This window comes from Manis javanica, chromosome 1, assembly GCF_040802235.1.
Source record: "Manis javanica isolate MJ-LG chromosome 1, MJ_LKY, whole genome shotgun sequence".
NCBI classification, from domain to species: domain Eukaryota; kingdom Metazoa; phylum Chordata; class Mammalia; order Pholidota; family Manidae; genus Manis; species Manis javanica.
The window spans coordinates 213,397,827-213,419,272 of record NC_133156.1 but is presented as its reverse complement, the minus strand read 5'-3'; the positions used below and the strand labels follow the sequence as shown (position 1 = coordinate 213,419,272).

General features: G+C 34.7%; 1 protein-coding gene across 6 annotated transcripts in view; it reads right to left on the bottom strand.

Moving 5' to 3' along the window:
* Positions 1 to 21,446, bottom strand: part of HEATR5B (HEAT repeat containing 5B) — a 108,923-nt gene that overhangs the window by 27,135 nt on the left and 60,342 nt on the right. For all 6 annotated transcript variants that reach the window (XR_012121800.1, XM_073214312.1, XM_073214317.1 and 3 more), the window contains 7 exons: positions 19,274 to 19,463; positions 17,466 to 17,635; positions 14,278 to 14,422; positions 11,269 to 11,508; positions 10,319 to 10,570; positions 5,723 to 5,904; positions 3,665 to 3,733 (listed from right to left, as the gene is read on the bottom strand). Coding sequence is in view for 5 of the 6 variants with exons in the window: in XM_073214312.1 (XP_073070413.1) it covers positions 3,665 to 3,733; positions 5,723 to 5,904; positions 10,319 to 10,570; positions 11,269 to 11,508; positions 14,278 to 14,422; positions 17,466 to 17,635; positions 19,274 to 19,463 (1,248 nt within the window). In the remaining variant the exon portion in view is untranslated. The remainder of the gene's footprint in view (positions 1 to 3,664; positions 3,734 to 5,722; positions 5,905 to 10,318; positions 10,571 to 11,268; positions 11,509 to 14,277; positions 14,423 to 17,465; positions 17,636 to 19,273; positions 19,464 to 21,446) is intronic.

Sequence of the window (21,446 nt, the reverse complement as noted above, 5' to 3'; positions counted from 1 at the left end):
GTACAGATATGGGGCGTGGAGGGGTGTCATATGGGAGAAGAGACTAGGAAAATTAATTTGGATCAGATTATTGTACAATTTAAATTCCATAGGAACTAAATTCAGACTTTGTTCTGTAGTCAGTCAAGAGTTTCCAAGGTTTCCAAGCAGGGGGACTAGAATTAGAATTGTGCTTTAGGAAAATGCTCTAGTACTTGTGTATGGGGAAGAAATGGCTTAGACAGTAAGCAATATGTTCCATTATGTGACTACTACAACATTATGGAACAGAGATGATATGGATCAAACTGGGAATGGAATGGAAAGGGAGAGTCATCTCAGAAAGAGTTGGAGGTAGGAATCACAGGATTTAGAAACCATTTAAATATTTTTAGGGGTGGGAGGGAGCACAGACATGTCATGAGTGTGAGGAATCAAAGATTGCCAAATTCTGATCACCAAAAGTGTCTGACTTGGATGAAGGGAAGGAAAATGATGCCACTGTGTAAGAGAGAGAACATAAGAAAAGGGGAAATTTGTTGAAAACCAGACATTAGCTCATTTTAATTATGAATATGTGACATGCCTACTTCAAAAATACCAGTGAGAGGTTCATGAAAAGATACTCAGCAGGCAGTTGGAAACTTGTGCCTGGACTTCAAGAGCAAGGTCAGAGGTAACTACATAGACCTGGGAATTCTCCACACAAAGCTAGTAACTAAAGCAATGTTCCCAGGTAAATCTGTTCAAGGACTGATGTATACAAAGAAAGCTGTAAGGACAGAACATGGGGAACATGGTTCCAGTTAAGGGATATGTGGAGTAAGAGCACACCATGAAAGAAAGTGAAAAGAAACTGCCAGAAAAGGAACAGGAAAACCAGTCAAGAGCAGTGATGTTGGTGCCATGGGAAGAACGTCAAGAGGGAAGGAGGGTCTGACAGTGCTAACTTTACTCAACAATTACAGCCCTCACTTTATCTGAAATCTTTGGGCCAAGGAATGTTTCCCAATTCACAACTTCTTGGTAAATGATAATAAGGTACATGAACCTCATTAAGGAATACACCAAGTGAGACATGTGGCAGTGCTCCACAATTAACACACGGCTGTTTCCATAATGAAATGCAGAATGAATCCACACAAAGAGAGGTGAGTCAATACTGCAGTCTCACTCAGCTTCGCGTCAAAGCCAAATGAGTACAGTCGGCTGAGGGCTTGCTAGCAAATAAATCATGGAAAAGCTTTTGGTTTTCAGAGCATTTGGATATTGAATCATGATTAATAGATTGTGTTCTTCTATTTAAAACTTTTTAAAAGCCAAGAAAAAATATTTATGAATTCTCTTACAATCTTATCCTCAAAGAATTCAAGGGGAAATTTAATAAAAATTAGTAAGATTTTTAAATTAATTGTTATTGATGGACATATGGATAGTGAAATAAAATGCGAGTCAAAATAATGTTGAAAATATAATGAAATTTAAAGTGAGATTAAATATTAGTGTAAAAATAAAGAGTTGTTATTCCTAAGGAAACTAAACATCCTAGAGATTTGATAAATATTTCTGTGAAATTTGGTTATTTCTACCCCTTCCTTCTTTTTTTTTTTTTTTTTTTGAGAGGGCATCTCTCATATTTATTGATCAAATGGTTGTTAACAATAAAATTCTGTATAGGGGAGTCAATGCTCAATGCACAATCATTAATCCACCCCAAGCCTAATTCTCGTCAGTCTCCAATCTTCTGAAGCATAATGAACAAGTTCTTACATGGTGAACAAATTCTTACAGAGTGAATAAGTTCTTACATGGTGAACAGTACAAGGGCATTCATCACAGAAACTTTCGGTTTTGATCACACATTATGAACTATAAACAATCAGGTCAAATATGAATATTTGTTTTGATTATTATACTTGATTTATATGTGGATCCCACATTTCTCCCTTTATTATTATTATTATTTTTATTTTTAATAAAATGCTGAAGTGGTAGGTAGATGCAAGATAAAGGTAGAAAACATAGGTTAGTGTTGTAAGAGAGCAAATGTACATGATCAGGTGTGTGCCTGTAGACTGTATTAATCCAAGCTAGACAAGGGCATTAAAACATCCACGGATGCAGAAGATTTCTCTCAAAACAAGGGGTGGGGGGTGAGGTTCTAAGCCTCACCTCTGTTGATCCCCAATTTCTCACCTGATGGCCCCCCTGCGACTGTGCCTGTCTTAGGTTGTTCCTCCCTTGAGGAATCTTACCCGTCTCTGGCTAACCAGTCATCTTCCAGGGCCATACAGGGAGATGTAAAGTTGGTAAGTGAGAGAGAAGCCATATTGTTTGAAAAGGTTAGCTTTTTACTTCTTTGCAGATTTATGCCCTGTGGTTTCTATGCCCAGCATTTGTCTTGAGGTATCTTTACCACTTGGAGGAATTATGATACTCGGTAAATTCGATATGAGGCACGAATTCTATTTACTACCCCTTCCTTCTTGATGTTCTTCCTTATTGGCTTGCCACTAGAAAAGCAGAAACTTCTTACAGAAAAAGCAGTTAGGGCTACATAAGAAATAAGTTTAAGGCAAATACAGTAACAGAAAATTTTCATACTATTAATTCACAAGATAAAATTCTAATAGCCTTGCTTTTCTAATTGTAGAAGCTTTGTAGAAAATTGTCGCTTAAATACTATGCTCTGAAACATGGTCATGATACCTTGATTTATACATGACTGTGATTTCTGATTTTTGTGTTTAAGTAAATGGCCTACTCTAACTCCAAGGTGTGTACCATGATTCAGAGACATCTCTCTCAAACAAGGCTCCTTCTCACTCTGGTCTGCTGTTTCTGTAAGGAGTTCATTTCTCTGAGGGCCAACAATTAAGACAACAGCCTGCAGAGAAATAAATCTTAGCAATGGAAGGAAAAGTCAAACCTATTCAATCACAGAGAGAACAAAGTCAGATTTTCAAACCTATCACAGCAAACAATATAATATTTCCAGCACACAAGCCTCATGTACCTGGTTATGGATTCTAACAGCACTGTACTCCAGACAACTAGGAAGTACAGAATTGCTTCTCTTCTTAGGAAAGTATAAACAATCTGGTTTTTTGAAAGATTAGAGCTTAATGCACGAATCCTTTCTCAGAATGAGGCATGAAAAACAGGACTTATTAAAAGCGTAGGAGCATAAGTGCTTTTGTGGCTCTCTTCAAATATACAATAATGTGAGAATAATTCCGTGTGGTTAATTTTACAGTTAAATTTCCATATTATGAAATACTCTTTAGGATAATTTAATACCTAGAAACTTGTAGAATTTTCACCACTTGTGGTCAAAAACATTTTTTATTACCTAATTACCTTTCTTATTCATTCTTTAATTATTATAGATCTTGTGGCCTTCATTTTATTTTAGCCCCTCTCATGATTTTCATATCTTTGTTCACTTCTGGAAAGTATAAGAGCTATGTTTCCCAAACTCATCTCCTCAGCTATACGTCAAAAAGAGCAAAGTGATTAACAATTACTAGTTCACCATTTCATACAGAATAAAAAAGAAAATTGTCACTGTTGTATTCCAAGATAAAAATAAATACTATTTGATTTTTCTTTCTTGTAAGTGAAATACCAAGATATCTACAAATTTATAGAAGGTAACTATAGAAAACCCCATTTTTCTTCTTACCTGGCAAGCTTTTGCTATTATGTCTGATGGGGTATCTTGTGAAAAGGCTGGTCTTAGAGCAGCTCCCACCTAGAAAAATTAATACAAGCACTTTATTTTTTAAAGATAAGCAGTGAACATAAGGCCTTGAGTCTCTGGAAATGAAAACATACAAAACACATCTTTGTTCCTTTCCTCTGTATCACATCTCCCTTCTCTCTCTTTTCAGTTACAATAAGCTCAACTATACCACTTTTCTCTTGCTTCCCAGGTTATTATTAACAAACCTGCATGGAATGCTATATACCAAATAGACGATTAATCTTGTTACTTTTTCCTTTGTTTTTACTTAATAATAAACAGGACTTTCTGATAAAGTCACATGGTCCCAGAGACAGGAGAAAACAGTTATTCTTTTTTTCCCCCCTGTCTCTATTTTCTGAACATATTTCTAACAGTATTTACCTCATCGGTGAGTTTTATGTAACAAGATCAATTCCTTTAAATAACTGAGTAGTATTAAAAATTCATATAGTCACTAAAAGACCTTAGAGATAATTTTACCTCAAAAAGAGATGCTTTATAAGAAGGTGGCTCTAGAAATACTAATTTATGTACAGTTGTTACAGTAATAAGTGAAGAAATATGAGCTTTAGTTTTAATAAGCCAACATCAGTCACATTCTTAGATATATTAAATATATCTGAGCTGAATAAGGAGAGAGATGCCAATTCTAATTTGAAATTTTTTCGCTAGAGATTCAGTCACTGAGGCATATCAACAGCAACTTGGAAATGGATGAAGAGTCCCTCTCTGTGACTAAAGACATATGGTGACCAGTCACAGGACTGGTATTGCAATAATCAACTAATGGCAGAGATGCTATGGGATCCAACTCTGAAGGAAAAAGAAAATATATTATAAAGGAGATTACTAGGTTGACTGATAAAACTGGAATATGATTATATTCAAGTAGCATATCAATGTTTAATTTCCTAAAGTTGATAACTGTTTTGTGGTTATATATGACAATATTTTTGTCCTTTGGAAATACAGACTCAAGTGTTTAAGAGTAAAGGTTCAGGATCCATATAATTTACTTTTAAATAGTTTAGAAAAAAAAAGTGTGTATATGTGTATAGAGAGAGAGAGAATATCAATGTTAAAACAAATGAAGCAAAATTAATCATTGGCAAATATGAATAAAGGGTATAAGATGTTTTTGAACAGTTCTTGGAATTTTTCTGTAAGTTTGAAATTATTTCTAAATAGAACTTAAAAAAAAAACCCTTTCCTCCTGATAGGTTGGGTACTTGGAAGTAAATAACTGTATGCAAGTCTTCTATAACCAGTTGGGCTAGAAGCTGTAACTTCCTCACCTGTACTTATGATGGAGAAACAAGATTTTATATTATTCACACTTTTTTATTTTGTATCTGTTTGAGCATAGCTTTTAGATGAGGCGTGTCGTGTTCAGAGCTAAGATTCTGATATAATCACAGTAAAAAAAAGTTTATTCTCTCCTTGCTAAAATGTTTTTTTGCCTTCATATAACCCACCATTACTAGGATTACATATATTGTGCATCATTTTAAGAACATAAATAAAGGTATACATCTCAGGAAAAACAATTATTTTTGGTTAGAATGAAATAATAAATATTTTGAAAGAATATAATTTTCAGTAATATTTGTAACTACTATTATTAAAACTTAATTTATCCTTTAGCATAGAAGTGACAATTGCTTTTTATTTTTAAAAATGCTTATCAAGTCTTGACATATAAAAATAATGGCAGCAAATCCACAACACTCTTTGAAAGTTCTTTTTATCTTTTAAATGGCATGCGTAAACATCTAAACACAAGACTGGAGGTTAGGCTGGAATTGCTGTTCTAGTTTTATCACTAATAATGCTATCACATTGTATCCTACTGTTTCTTCTTCAGCTGTGAGATTCAAATTATTTTATAGTCATGGGAGTAAAGGTAAGCAGGTGCAGTTCCAAACCCAATTCTCCAGGGAATCTTAACTACTTTAATGATCAATTTTGACATTTTAAATAAATAGAGTATCTCACATTAGCTTGATACTGCTCCAGAATCACATGACCTGGAAATTCTGGCTCAGGCACAGACGCAAACTTTTTGATAATGTCCTCAAGTGCTTGGAGCCCAGCCATCCGCAACTGGTTACTATGATCAGTTGCAGCCATGAATGCCATTCGAATCAGGTCAGAGAGATGAAGTACCAAGAGGTCATCTAAAAATAAAAATAGAAGGCAAAAAGGAAAACTTCTCCAAAATATAAGTACAGTAACATAAAAATATGAAGTGAAATGAATTTTGTTAAAAAGCACTTAATATACACACATTTCACTTTCAAGAAAACTCGCATATCATTCTCTCTCAAGAACATTGGTAAACCTTAACTGACTGGTAACACAGATGACATTACAGGATGTACAATGGCATTTGAAACAAAAAAACTGATTTTCATAACTCTCCCTAAAGGAATTTGTAATTGTTTTAGAAAAAGGGCTGGGAAATTTTTTCTGTAAAGAACCAGATAGTAAACATTTGCCAGCCATATAATTTCTATTGCAACTACTCCACTACTCTACTCTGCTGTTACAGAATGAAAGTAGTCATAGACCATATGTACAAAAATGGGCTTGCTGTGCTCCGATAAAATTTAATTTACAAAAACAGGCTGGGGGCTGGATTTGGACTGCTGGCTGTAATGTGACAGCTTCTACTCTGGAAGGCTTTTATAAGGATAAGATGTAGAAAGGGAAGTCTTTCCTTTCAGCTGTAGGGTAAAGGCCACCCCGATCTACCCGAACATAGCTTAAAAGCAAGTCATGAATGAATAAAAAGGTACTAAGTAATTTAACTACAGCCCCAGAACCAAGTCCAACACATACTTTAAGGAATACAACAAAATCCAGCACATAAAATTTGGAAAGTCTGGCATCTAATAAAAAATTATTAGGATTGCAAAGAGGCAGTCAAATATAACTCATAACAAGGAAAGAAGAAAAAAAATCAATGAGTAGAAACAGGTCCAGAAATGAAAGAGATGATAAAAATAGCAATTAAAATAGCTATTATAAACATTTTGTCTATATTCATGAAGGAAAAGGAAAGCATGAACACAGTGAAGAGAGAAATGACAGAGAAAACCACAAATGGGACTTTCAGAGATAAAAAATGAAATATCTGAAATGAAAAATACATTCTGAAATCTGAAATGAAAAAAATGATAACATTAATGACAGCAATTAGGTAATGAAGAAGAAAAGATTGATGAATTTAAAGACACATAACAAAAATTATCTAAAAATCTTATTAAGCTCAACAACCCCAAAGTTCTCTGGGTGGCTACAAGGTATTCCAACTCTTTTGGAAGCAATGGAAATTCTGTAGTTCAGGCTGATCCCCAAACAGGTCTTGTTTTGTTATTGCTATTGTGAAGGTTACAAGACAAGTATCTTCCAATTTTTTCATACGTCTAACAAAAATCCCAGTTTTAGAAGCTTACCTTTAAAAAGAATACCTATTGGTGTGGAGGAAAGGAGCAAAAGAGAGAAAAAAAGCATTTGAATAGAAGTGCCTAATGCTTCCTCACCTAAGTGAGGCAAAAATACACTATTGATAAAAACATGGTATGATAAACTATTGCCAGAATTTTGGAGGAAATTTCCAAAGTGAAGAGAACTGCACAAAAATGGGCCTATTCATATTATGCCAACTTAAAAGAAATAAAATCCCTCCTGCATGCGCTGTCACCTAATACACAGGTCTAGGATTGTATCAATCTACCAACTAAAACTAGGCAATTGTTACTGGAATGAAAGTGCTGTTGCTTCTCTATACAGTCTCTACTTCCAACATTTCTCAAGTTAAAACCTCTTTTTTCCAAAGCCAAAGAGATGAACTCCTAAAATGGGAGAGTGGGAAGGGGCACTGGACAGGAACTCCAAGATAGGAAGAGAACTAAGGGGCTGTTAGAGGTTTAATATGTTTTGGGGGTAGTAGTTTCCTGCAACAAAATCAAAAGGGAGATGGAGATCAAACACGAAGAGCCTGGATAATACATTCACTGGGTCTATAATTTTTCACTTTTGTGACTGTTAGAATAGCAGACAGTAGGTGCTGGGAAGGATCCTGTGTCAGACCACCAGAACAAAGCATGTCAGATATTAGAATCTAGGTTGGAGAGCTATCATATCAGCTTACCACCATCCAGCTACCAATTGAAGTATGCAGTAAACAAAGACAGAATATGGGCAGTCCACACACACACACTGTAAGCAAATTCCAAAAATGGAGGGCACTCTTCTCTTTCAAGGATATATAAACAAATAAACCTATGAAAAATACACCCAGGGAAAAGACTGAAGAATCAGAGAAAGAGCTAATCTCTGAAAACAATTTTCTATAAAAACCAGAATAAAATTTAGACAATCATTTGGCATCTCAACAGTATGCAAAAAAATCATGGCTGCTATGGATTAAGAACATAAAACAATGAAGAGTGAAAAGAATATGACATAATGGAGGAAGAAATACAGAAAAATTAAAAGAAAACTAAAAACACAAAATAAACTTAAGATCTACTATGGAGGCAGAAAACAGTGAAACATTATCAATGATATAAAGGGAAAAGTTGTGAGGATCTCTAAGAATGCAGGCAAAAAGACAAGACACAATAATGAGACAAAAAACAATTGAAAAGACAACCTAAGGATCTTCACTATTCCTTAAATTTAATATGCATATTTATACTTTACAATTCTCTTTTTCTCTCGTTTATAACAAACCAATGTAGTAGGCAGAATAATGGTTCCCAAATATATTCACATCCTAAATCCGAGAACCTTACTTGGCATATATGTTACCTTACATGGCAAAAGGGACTTTGCAGATGTGATTAAGGCTATGAACTCTGAAATGGGGCAATAATCTTAAATTTATCAGGTACACCCAATCTAATCATGTGCAGTCAGAGAGATGTGACAGCTGAAGAAGAATCACTAAGAGATTCAATGCTGTAGGCCTTGCAGATAAAGGGGCCATGAGCTAAGGAATGCTAATAGCCTATAGAGGCTGAGAAAATAATGAAAAAGGACTCCCCTAGAGGCTCCAGAAAAGAACACAGTCCATCCTTTAGCCTAGCAAGATTCATGTTGGTCTTTCTGACCTACAGAAATTTAAGATAACAAATCTGTGTTGTTTTAAGGCACTAAATTTGTGGTCATTTGTTATAGCAGCAATAGAAAACTAATACAACCAGCCTCTTCTACTTGGAAAATCCTTTTTCTGCCTTTAAAACCCAGCTTCTAAACTGTCTCTTCTGTGAGTTCCTCCCCGGCTCCTGAGAAATAAATACTACTTTTTTATGCTATCAAAGTATTCCGTTATACCACTACTGGGACGTATCATAATTATTTGACTGATAAGTCTGTCTCTCTGTCTTTTTAGTCTATAATCTTCATGGGATCTGGTAAATATTTGATGAATAATGACATGAATAAACACGCTGTGCTCATGATGTATTGTGCTCTGCTGGATAATCAGATTCACATTTTATGAATGGTATAACTTTTCATTTTTAATTTTAATACTTTTGGTTTTTAATCCATTTGTGAGCTCTGATGCTTCTTATACACAATAAAGTAAACCAAAAGGCATTTTTAATGTACAGATTCCAATATTAATATATACAGTTTGTCTTTAGATATTTAAAAATGACAGGCTGATGAAGACACAACCAACTACAGATAGAGAATCTATTACACCACCACCTCTCTCAGCTTCACTGGGTCTCTCCATCTGTAAAATGGAGATATTGGACCTTATGATCTCTTTCTAAATTCTGTCTCTCTGACCCATGGGATGTGTGATAATAAAAAGCTTACAAAACATAAAAAACAGTGAAGGGTTTCAGTAACAAACAATTTTCACCTCAAAAACACATAATAGTAAAAAAGTATATATATATATAGACTTTCTACTGAAAAAAAAAAAAAAACCACATAATAGTATTTCTGAAATCTGAGAGTTTGAAATATGCCATGGCATTCATAAATTTTGCTATTCTCCATGGCAGGGGACTGCAAAACTCTATTTATGCTCCTTAAAGTTTTGCCATCTTGACAGGGATAGCAATGGGGTGGGAGGGGACTTGATAATATGGGTGAATGTTGAAACCACAACGTTGCTCATGTGAAACCTTCATAAGATTGTATGTCAATGATACCTAATTTAAAAAAATTTCAAAACAGTTTGTGAAAAAATCAAATACCTAGGAATAAATAAAATTTATGTACAACCTCTACAAAAAAAAAAGTTTGCCATCTCTTCTACACTGAAGTGCTAAAACTAGGACAATGTTCTAAGGAAACAAATTATTGCCATCATTATCCTTAGGGCAAATGATTAAGATATTTATATCTTAAGAAACAGAGAGATCTTCAGACTACTTCCTTAAACTTATCTTCCAAATATGTATCAGGAGATGGATAGTTATGTATAGGGAACAGAAAACAAAGATGAAAAGCAAGAGAACTTATAATAAATGAAAGGCACAGTCTAAAGCATATTAAATAGCAGTAAAATACTTCAAACATATAAAATACTTTGGGAAAAAGAAGTAGTGATTTTATATTTACTTCTAGGGTTCCGTAGTTTAGCAGAACGTGCCATAGCAAGATCAAAGTGAGCCTGGTCCGCATTCTCACACAAATTGATGATTCGACACAAGCAATCAGCAGCAAATACCCGAGTGGCCCAGCGAGGTGCCACAAAGGGCTTTGATTTATCTTCTTCACCGAGTGTGGTAAACATGGTATCATCATCCATCTCATCTTTCTTTTCAGATTCCTCATCTTTTCCACTACTTAAGAGAGTTGCAGTACTCATATCTATAACAAAAATAAAAGCATATTATAACAACCTCATATATAGCAAAAAGAATGCTTTAGAAATAACATTAATGTTAGAAGATTTTTAATAAACAAAAAAGATTAAGTCCTCACTCCTTTGGAAACACTAGAATTGGCAAGCTTTTAAAAAAAAAATCAGTCAAAACCAAGGAAAGGATAACATAAAGTATTTTATGTATTTCACTGGTTCTATATACTACGTTGAATTACCAAATAAATGGGAATTTTTATATATGAAAATTTAGTTTGAACTTAGTCATTTCCCCAAAATAAAGTTCAGTAATTTGTAATATAATTTTGCCTTCAATATTTTTTATAGGGATCTATGAATTAAAAGCTATTAATATTTTAAAATGTAAGCTCAAATGTATATACATGTATCTACAGCTATATATGTATATGTATCTTTGTGTATCTATAGATATAATTAGAAGTAAAATAGGCTCAAGAAGTCCCTGGAACCACTGCTATCAGCACCTGCAGGCTGAGTGTCCTGGGCAGGAAAACCATATGTACTATGACGTGGCAGCTCTCCTCTGCACTCGCCACCAGTGGCACTTATGGAATTATCATAATCCACTTTAACGACAATAAGTGAGGTGTAACTGACTTTGAAAAAAAAAAGGTAAAATAATTTTCATTCTTTTAAGAACATATTTTATCTATTAAATACATACCACTTGAAGCTGCTAAGACATCTTTACAAAGCATTAGCCAATGGGAAAGTTTTTCTACAGCCAGTGATGACAGCATATGTCCCAAAGTATCATGAATATCAGAACATAATTTTCTATCTGTCTCCCGGTCTAGCATTCCAAAAAGAAGTCCCTCAAGTCCAGTTTCTGTTATATTAACTCCTTGGTGCCGGCAATGGATATTACTTCGAGAACTAACTCCAGGTGCAAAAGGATTGACATCTGAAAAGCAATTTTTACAAAGGAATTTAAGTAGAATTTTGTTGTATATTGTAGGTAACAATTATGTTAAAGACCAAGGCTTATGTGTAAATTCACAATGGCAACAAAACAAGGATATATATAAACAATTTAATCATGGTATCAAGTTTAGGTATCTTTAGGATGAGAATTTAATCTGATAATAAAGATAAAACTCTGATCTTTAAGACTAATTATTCTAAGGTATTTTAAACAAATGTCTAGGGAAATGCTCAATAAAAATACATTTGATTCTAGTAAGAAAAAGTGAGGGAAAGAGACAAATTTCTAAATTGATTTAATTTAATGGACTGAAAAAAATTGCTATATTTGTTGATGAACAAATTGAAATTTATTTAGTCTTGTAGTTCAGATTTTTAAAAATCTATAAAGCCGGTATACAAATTTAAAAATTGGGAAAATCCTTTCCACGAAACATAATCAAAAAGTAACCTTGTTATGAAATCACAGTTAAACTTCTTGCTTTATCTGAAAATCTTTTTATTCTTATGAACAGCAGAAATAGTACAACTGGCAGCCTTAAGAATGAACACTGTTAGGCTCTCCCAAGTCTAAAGCCCTCTGAGCCTTGAAGAGAGTGAAATAAAGGGAAGTAAACTGAAAAGTGGCTCTTTTAGTTGAGTCTCCAAAGACAGAATAAAGGAAGGTTTGGAGCAGATAGCGACAGCGAGAGGAATTCAGGAAGAGACATCAAACAGAAGGGTTTCAAGGAAAGAACATTAGGCAGAGATTAAGCACAGAAGCCTACTTTCCACTTAGTATTTCCCATATTAGAAATTAAAGTTCTATAATGTGAATTTTCATGGCTACACAGTAACCCTCTGAATTAGGGGAACATTAACTCATTAACTATTGAGGATGAATTCCTAAAAGGGGATTTTCCAGGTCAAAGGGTAGGGTCATTTTGAAAACCTGGATGCTATACTGACGATTCTCCAGAAAATCTGTATGACTTTACATTTCTACCAGCAATATAAGACATTTCTCTTTTATTCACACCTCTCCCAACACTGGGTATAATCATCATTTTTAATCTGGGTTAGTTTTATAGAAGAAAAATTCTATCTTATGATTGCATTAATTTGCAATTATTTAATCATTGGAGGTTAAAGATATTTCATATGTTGATATTTCTTCTTTGATTAAACAACTGTTTCATGTGCTCTAGTAATTTCTATAGATGCTGAAAGGAGTTAACAGAGCAGGCCCAAGACTACCTGCCTGATACTAAGGTTCACCCTTGGCTAGCAAATGGGAACTTGGTTTCAGGAGGGTTGCCACCATTTTCTGATAAAAGTAGCTTATGGTGCCTAAACTGTTTCTACAAAAATATGGTTTATGCTGAACATCTGTTTTCCTTCTGAGAGTCTGAACTTTTCATACATAACAGGCTAGGCAGACCATGCCTATCTGACCAGCCTCCAATACAAACCTTGGGCACTGGGCATCTAACAAGCTTCCTTAGTAGACATTTTACATGTGTTGTCACAGCTCATTGCTGGGGAGTCAGCAACTCCTGTGTGACTTCATGGGGCATGCACTCTTGGAAACTTGCACCTGGGTTTGCTCTGGACTTCACCCCAAGTGCCTTTCCCCTTTGCTAATTTTGCTTTGCATCCATTTGTTGCACTAAATCATAGCCATAATTATAACTATATGGTGAGTCCTCCTACTACATCATCAAAAACCACCTGAGGGTGGTCTTAGGATCCCCCCAATACATCAATTTGTAAAAGTTTTAAAAACATTGAAATTTAAATACACATAGTTTAATAAATAAATCAGTAATATAAAATAAACATACTTCACAAAGACCTTTCCCTCTCTTAGTTTGTTTTTCAGTTTTATTATGGTAACTGACATGCAGAAATTTTGAAATTTTATATGTATTTAGGAGAATTCTGTAATTGCTTATAGTGCTGTCTTCTCTCTCCAAAAAGTAATCATGTTTACACTTGGATTTTCATAATAAACTTCTTTCACACTTTACAATATAATGTGTTGGTTAATAGCACTGTTATACTATGCTGACATTGAAGTTATTTTGGTATCTTGCTTCTTAGGATCCAAGCAAGTCTACGTATTAAAAAGCTCTTATAAAAATTTTCTCTCACAATAGGGGAAATATCTCTGTCAATTAAGCTCTGAAAAAGTTTCCAAACTATGTACCCCACAGACCAGAAGACCAGCTATGAATTCAAGTTATACTTAAAACCCTCCAAAAAAACCAGAAAGAACTGAAGAAAGCAAAGGTCTACCTTCAGCTATCCAAACACCTACGGTCATTTCATAGTAATATTGGTTACTCTGACCTTCCCTTCTTAGAGGAAAAGTGATATCACAAAAGGTTAACTTCTGTCAAAGACTGGAAGCTTTCAGGTAGCCCCAAAAAGGATCATTTCTCTTTTCACAGGTCTATTAGTGATACAAGGCAATATCCCTAGGGTTAGTCATCCCTCATAAAGCTAAATCATCCTCAAGGGGTGGCAGAAGTATCCTGATACCTAAATGCTATTCATTTTTTTTTAAGCAACAGAACTTTTAAATAGGTAAAACTAAAATTACCAAGAAAACTATACTGGAATTTTTAAAGTGGCAGTGGTTTTATTTTATTTAAAAGAGGAAAAAAATTGACCATATTTTGATGTAAAAATCTTATTTAATGAGTAATACTCATTTGAAATGTAAATTATTTAAACAAAAAGAATATTCACTGATAATATAACTTACAAGCACCACCGTTTTCTTTGTCCCCTGCATTTTTTGCTAGGCTCATGGCATATTCACATACTTCAGCTGCTTCTCTCTGTGCAAGCTGCCGGAGACATGCCACAGCTGCTCGTCGAAGTAACAAATGGGAACTACATAAGTGAACCTGTAAACCATAACAATTTTAGACAGTTTTTAGAAAGAGCTGTAATCTCACTTGCCTAATGAATGTACATTAACACCTGACTTGTGAAGAGGCTCTTCATTTAACCACCTCATTTGTTAACTATATAGCCAAATAATGGTCTTTTGGAAAAATAATATTACTAATAAGATATGTAAAGAATATTGCATGAGCTAAAAGAACTGTCCTAAGAACAGGACACTAAAGATCATACAATATACTACACATGGCATAATACGGCCACTTATTATGATAATGACTGAGTATAAATGAACATGAAGTTTGTAAAAAATCCGAAATGACTTCACTAATTTGGATGAACCTATATATAGATGATTTTTCAGAGTGATCTTCTGATACTCTGAACAAGATCTGCTAGTGGAGACAGCAGGGGCTTTTCTCTCTGCATATACTCTGATCCAGCAAGACTACCACTTGAATGGCCCTTGTTGCAGAATGCAACCCAGGGCCTACTATTAGTTGACTGTTTTCTTGGTGGATGTTCTTTGTACACATTTCATGTGCATCTAGTTCTGCCCTGTGGCACACTCAAACTCCTCAATGGGCAAGGACTGATTCACCCTGGTCTGTGGTGAAACAGGAGCTAATCTTGTCCAATAAAACTAAATATGCCATACTAGATCTAGTAGCTAATATCTTGGCCTTTCAGGTCCTTTGCTTTATCCTACATAACCTTGTCTTTTCTTCCCCTGCACAATATGCTCCCATAGTTAGATCTATAGCGCCTTTCTTCCTCCCTACACATCAGCCCCCTTCTGTCTTACCTGCCTCCTATATCCAAATGAGATTTCATAATCCATCATTTCAGCACTGTTTTGTTAACACCCTACTCTCACTCATCCTGCTGTCATTTAATTATATCTGCTTGGTCAGAGTCCACCTATGAGTGTAGCTAAGTATCTGGCTCTCAATGCCTACACACAACTGTGCTGGAGAAAAATCTTCCAAGTAGGTGTACTTGTACCAGGATGAATCACATGATGATGCCAAGAGGGTCACTACCCTCTACTGAACGCTCAGTACTACCATAGAATCTTACATTTCTCCAGTTAGTTCAATCTCCCACGTCCTTTTCTCCTCAAACTTTTGACCCTCTTCTTTGCTTTCTCATCATGGAACTTGATCTTCCCTTTTACTTGATCAAGAAAGTAAAAGTCATTAGATTATAACTCCCTGAACTTCCAGCCACCAAATCCATAAACCAACCTGTAGCTACACTCATCCTGTCCTCCTTCCTTCACGTTGCACTCCTGTCTTCTTACTTGTGCCCTGGAAACTCTATCCCATTAGACACCTTGGATGATTAATTATTCCCTCTTGGCCTTACACTTTAAGTCCTTCTCACTACTGAAGGTGAAAAAAGAGTCTCTCACCCCCTTGACCTACTGTCCTCTGTCTTCTCATGTTCCATCTTTAACCTAATGTATTTGGACCTCCATTTGTACTCTCTACCAGATGAGCTCATGCTAAAGGCAGCATGTCACAGAAATCAAAGGACACATTATAGCTCTCATGTCACTTGATCTCTTGGTTATATGTGACATGGCTCACTACTCCTCTACTCCACTTGGCTTCTATGAATCTCACAAACTCTTATTTTTCCTTTATTCTCTCTGACTGCCTTTTCATGTTTTTGCTGACTCTTCCTTTTCTAAAATTTTATATGCTAGGTTCCCCATTTAGCACAATATCCCTGGTGATTTCATGGCCTCCTATGTCTTTATTTCCCATCTAAATGCTTATGCCTCCCAATTTACCTCTCTAATCAGACTTCTCTTTTCTGAGCTTCAGACCAGAATTATCCAGTTGTTTTAAAGTGAATTCAAGAATTATAGTCACTCTTCCTAACCTTCTCCTATTCCAATGTTGCTCATCTCAGGAAATTTCATCCCTATGCTCAAGTCTGAAACCTGGAGTTCATATTCTTCTCCTTTTCTCCTACAGTCAACTCATCAACAGATTCTATTGATGCTTCCTCCTAAATATCATTCAAATTCATCTATTTTTCCCCATTTCCTTTGCTGCTAACTTAGAGCAATTCATTCTCATCTCCCTCTTAAGGCTACCAAATTCTTACCCTGTAGAGTCCATTCTCCACTGTCAGCAAGAATAAAAAGTAAAAAGTACAAAGCTAATCATGTTACTCCTGTGTAGAACACCTTCTAATGGTTTTTCATGACTTGTAAACTAAAGTCCAAAGTTTAATACATCTAGAAAGTCTGTACGATCTGCCACCTGGCTAACTGCCCAGCCTCATCTTGTGCCCATTCCTCCCACACTCAGCCTTAATCACACTGACTAAATAGTTCCTTAAATGTTTCATACTCCTTCCCATCTTGAGACCTTTCCACATATTTCTCCCTCGGCCTAAAAAAAGTGCCATCTACTCAAAAATCATGCTCTTGCTCAAACTAACTCCTATTTTTCCTGCACTCATATATTAAATATCATTTTTTTAGGAAATCTGTTCTGAATGCCTGGATTCTGAGAGTGCTCCCCCAGCCCCACAATAAATCTGCTCCTGTAACCTTTTCTAGCACTTATCTTATGTGTAATAATTATTATTGACCATGTTCCCTTGTAAACTATAAACTTCACTATGGCAGAAGCTTCATCTTGTCTCAACTACAGACGTTTCCCCAGGACTCTACATGGTGCATAACAGACTCTCAATAAGTATTGACTGAATAAATTAATGACAGTGATGACAGCAGCAGATCCTCAGAAGTTGTTGATCACATTTTAGGAGATAAAATTCTGAATGGGAAAGACTAAAAATATGATGTATTCTTGGTTAAAAAATAGCTTATCAAAACATTTCTTAAAAAGTGAAAAAGAACATCAGTGAATAAAATTAAGACTCATAAAACAATTACTGAAGCTAAAACTCTAGAATTCACAGTCTAGGAAACCTACATTTTTTGTTTTGGTCTAGTTTGCTCTTTTGGGAAAGAAATTTGGGGCTTTCTAAATAAAGCAATGAATAAAACAGCTTTATACTTACACAAAGGCTAGGAACAAGACTAGACAGATTGACATGCCGTGGTGCAAACATGTGAAGCTGCTGAAGACAAGATATGGCAGCTGCTTGAACAAGAGAGTCTGAATGGTCCTGGGTTATTGCACAACCCACCAAACAAGAAGAACGAATTGTAGAAATTGTTGCTCCATTCCCTAATAGCAAATAGAAAAAAATGTAAAATACAAATATTTTATTAGTATCACCAGAAATATTCCTGGAAAACAATTATCTTCTAAACCTCTTCCTGATTATGGTTCAAATTGTCTTGAAGACAAAAGTGTGCAAAGTACACGTTAGAAATGATTTTAGAATATGACTGTATATGGATGAGAATATATCCTCTTAGATTCAGTAGGTTTATATTTATTCCATGGTAAACTTTATTGTGTTTTACACCCATCATTGTTTAATTTGAAAAGACCAGAAGATTCCTTATTTTTTGGTTCTCTATTCAACCTACATTATCACTCATGTTATATAATAATTTCAAAACCTACTTTCCTAATAATATTAATGGCAACTTTTACAGAGATAGGGAAATTGTAGTACTATATATTGTCTATATAAATGTCTTAACTGTGAGATATAAGTGATTTAAAATTTTTAACCAATGCAAAATAATTGTATATACATACATTGACCAAACAAGGAAATCAGAGTCACATATGAGTCACATTCTAGTTTGAAATAATCACCTCATCATCATTGCATCAGAAAGCACTTGGTAAACACCTATGCTTAATCAAAGGCACATGTTTATTTTCTCTACATCCTTGTGATATTCACTGGAAGAAAGAACTATCAACTTTCTCAAAGAGTACACTTAGTCCAAGAAAGAGAGGTGTCTAAATTACATACTTTCAATTTCTAACATCCTTAATATTTTTTTTCATTTCTCCCTTTTTAAAAATATCTGTCTGAATTGAGGCAATATAGTACAGTGGTTATGAATGCATGCAAAGGAAACTGACCTGGCCTTCTGCACTGACTCCAGCCACTCCGTTGCTATATACATAAAACCTTGGAAGTTTTTAACCTCTCCTAGCCTCACAGTTTAATCTGTACAATGGACAGATATGCTTACCTCTGGATTGTTGTCAGAATTAAATGAGGAAAGGTATATAAAAACCTTGACTCACTGAAAGCATTTAATAAGTGGTAGGGGGGAAAAGGGAAACCTCCAAAAATGGTTTATACACTCAGGATAAATTCACAGTAATTCTCTAACATGAGTATTTAATTCAACTATCAGTAGAATTATTTCTGTGGAATTGCAAGGTAAGAATATGAGCCTTAGGATCATAAACCTGCCACTCATTAGTTAAGTGACTCTAGGCAAGTTACTTATCTTCTCTGAGCTTGCTTCCTCATAGAAAAATTACATAATATTATCCCCATTATGGTAGTGAGTTTTCAAATTGTGTTTTTGATCCTCAGCATTCAAAAAACAGTGAAGCAAAAGTCCATGAAGACAAGTGGATAGCAGCCTAGGGCAGAGGTACTCCACTTTCATCTTTGTCTTCATGGGGATCCAAGTAAAATATCATTTAGAAATCTTTCTCTGCTCAAAACTTCAAAAAACAGGTAGGCATAGATATGTTTGTTGTAGGGATTAAATAAAATAGCACCTGTGAAAATCAGAGTTGTAGGCCTTTTAGTAAGCATTCACAGGCATTCAGTACATAGTAATTTTTATTATTACAAGTTTCTTTAAGCAACATAACGCTGATATTCAGGAAACTGAAAAAAAATATTTCTCTGTCAAGTTCCTTTAAGATGAATCTACTTACCTTGTAGTTCAGGGCCAACAGTAGTTATTATAGCCCCCAAGCATCTACCCAAACATTGATGAACTTCTGTATGTGAAGGCGGAACTGTCAGCAGCAAGGTAAGAACTAGAGATAACGTTGGTTCCACATACCCACGATACATTGGGCCACTAGAATCCACTATTAAAGCAAGCGAATGAAGAGACCAGGTCTGGAACAAAATTATAATCAAGTTGTAAGGAATAATTAGAGTATACTAAATGGAGTTTTGAACTTAAATTTCAGTAAATACTAACATCTTACCTGTTAATCAATGATCTAGAAATACTTCAAAATATATTCCTTAAGAAATAAAAGGTAGCATAAACTACCAATAGCCAATAACCAAAGTAACTGATGTACAAATCCTTTTTTTAGTTTCTTTGTAGCATGGTTTGAGTGTCAGAAAGAAAATGAACTCATTTTCTTCCATAGATGCATATAGTTCACACTTCCAAAAGTCAATGACTTACATATAATAAGCATGTGATTAGTGGCTGCTTATGGACATAAAATACATCTTTATTGCCTACATTATTGCAGTTTTGTTAAAGAAACTAGCCTGAAATAAAACAATCACCATGACAATGTTCTGTACTCAAATATATGTCTAGAGCAATGACATTAACACAACAGCTCTTCAAGTGTATCAAGCCACATCAAGCCCCTATTTGTGTTTACTAAGCACAAAGTAATTTTACTGGCTAAAAGTATTTGTAAAACTAACTCCAGGGCCTGAGAAAATGAAAAGTCCTTTAAATTGCCCACATCCAGCTGCAGAAGAATTTTATCTTTTATTTCTGCTGTTGGCAGCTCTAAAGGAGCACTGTGCTGCTGGGCTGAGGACAGAGAGATCTCAACAGAGAGGCTTCCCAATTGCTGACATAAGAGAAAAAAATCCCATACCTTAACCTCTATTACCTTTCAAACTATCCCAGTCCTAGAGAACTCAGCCACCTAACTTGGACACATATGTACAGAAACCACATCTACAGACAAAAGCTTGCAATAAACGATTAAGGATATGGCAGCTTGAGGGAGGAAGACCAAAGCACACATTCTGAAGAAAAAAATGGAAACTAAAAAGCACTTTAATAAAACTAAAATAAGGACTTTTAAGGGAATATAATTGAAGCACAAAGGAGATTCTAGTAATGTTTAAAAGAAACAACAGCCAGGATTTATATTAAATATACAGTAGAAAACTGGAAAGAAAAGTAGTTATTGTTAAAAACCAAAATTGTCATCTTGAAGATCAAACGGAAATTATCCAGAGTGAAAACACCCAAAAATAAAAATGAGGAAAAAGACAAGGGAACTAGCATGTAAATAACAGGAGTTCTATAAAGAGAAAAGTAAAAGATAAACTTATACAGAACCTGATAAAATTTCTAAATTTCAAAGATAGAAATATTCTTACACTGACAAACGAAAATGTAAGGTTAGAGACATAGATACACATTTCAGGTAAGTTTCTCAGCAAAAGCAATGAAAAGATAGGGAATAAAGATAAGTATCCATTAATTCAGAAGTTTATTACATAAACCACTGTCTTTCAGAAGGGTGAAATATGTGCCCAGTATAAAAAAAGAAAATGAATTCATTGTTGAAGTTTTATTTCTAGACACTCAAAGCCACACTGCAGAAAAATTTTAAACACAGTATCTGTACATCAGTTGCTTTGACTACTGGCTTATATATTACCTTTTATTTCCTAAAGAATGTATTTGAAAGTTTTTATAGATAACTGATTACAATTTAACATATTCATATTTACTGAAATTTAACTTAAAAAGCTACCATTAGCCTGTTACATGTAACATCAGAACACAGAAAATACTGAAACTTTTATGAAAAATGAAAGAAAAGGACTGTGTGTCAAGAATAGTATGCCCAACTAAAGTATCATTCAAATGTGAAGGCAAAAGAGAACCATTTTTGGATAGGCAAGGATTCAAAAAGCATATCACCCAACCACCTTTCCTAAGCTAATTATTGCTGGAGGAAGTTTTCCTGTCAAGTAAAAATAAAATAAGAAAGACCTTGAGAGAGAAGCTGAGGACACAAAGAAGAAAACATTACTGAAAACTAAATCTCTAGCAATTACAGTTAAATAAATGTCAGCAATAATGCCACAGCAAAGTACAACTTTTGA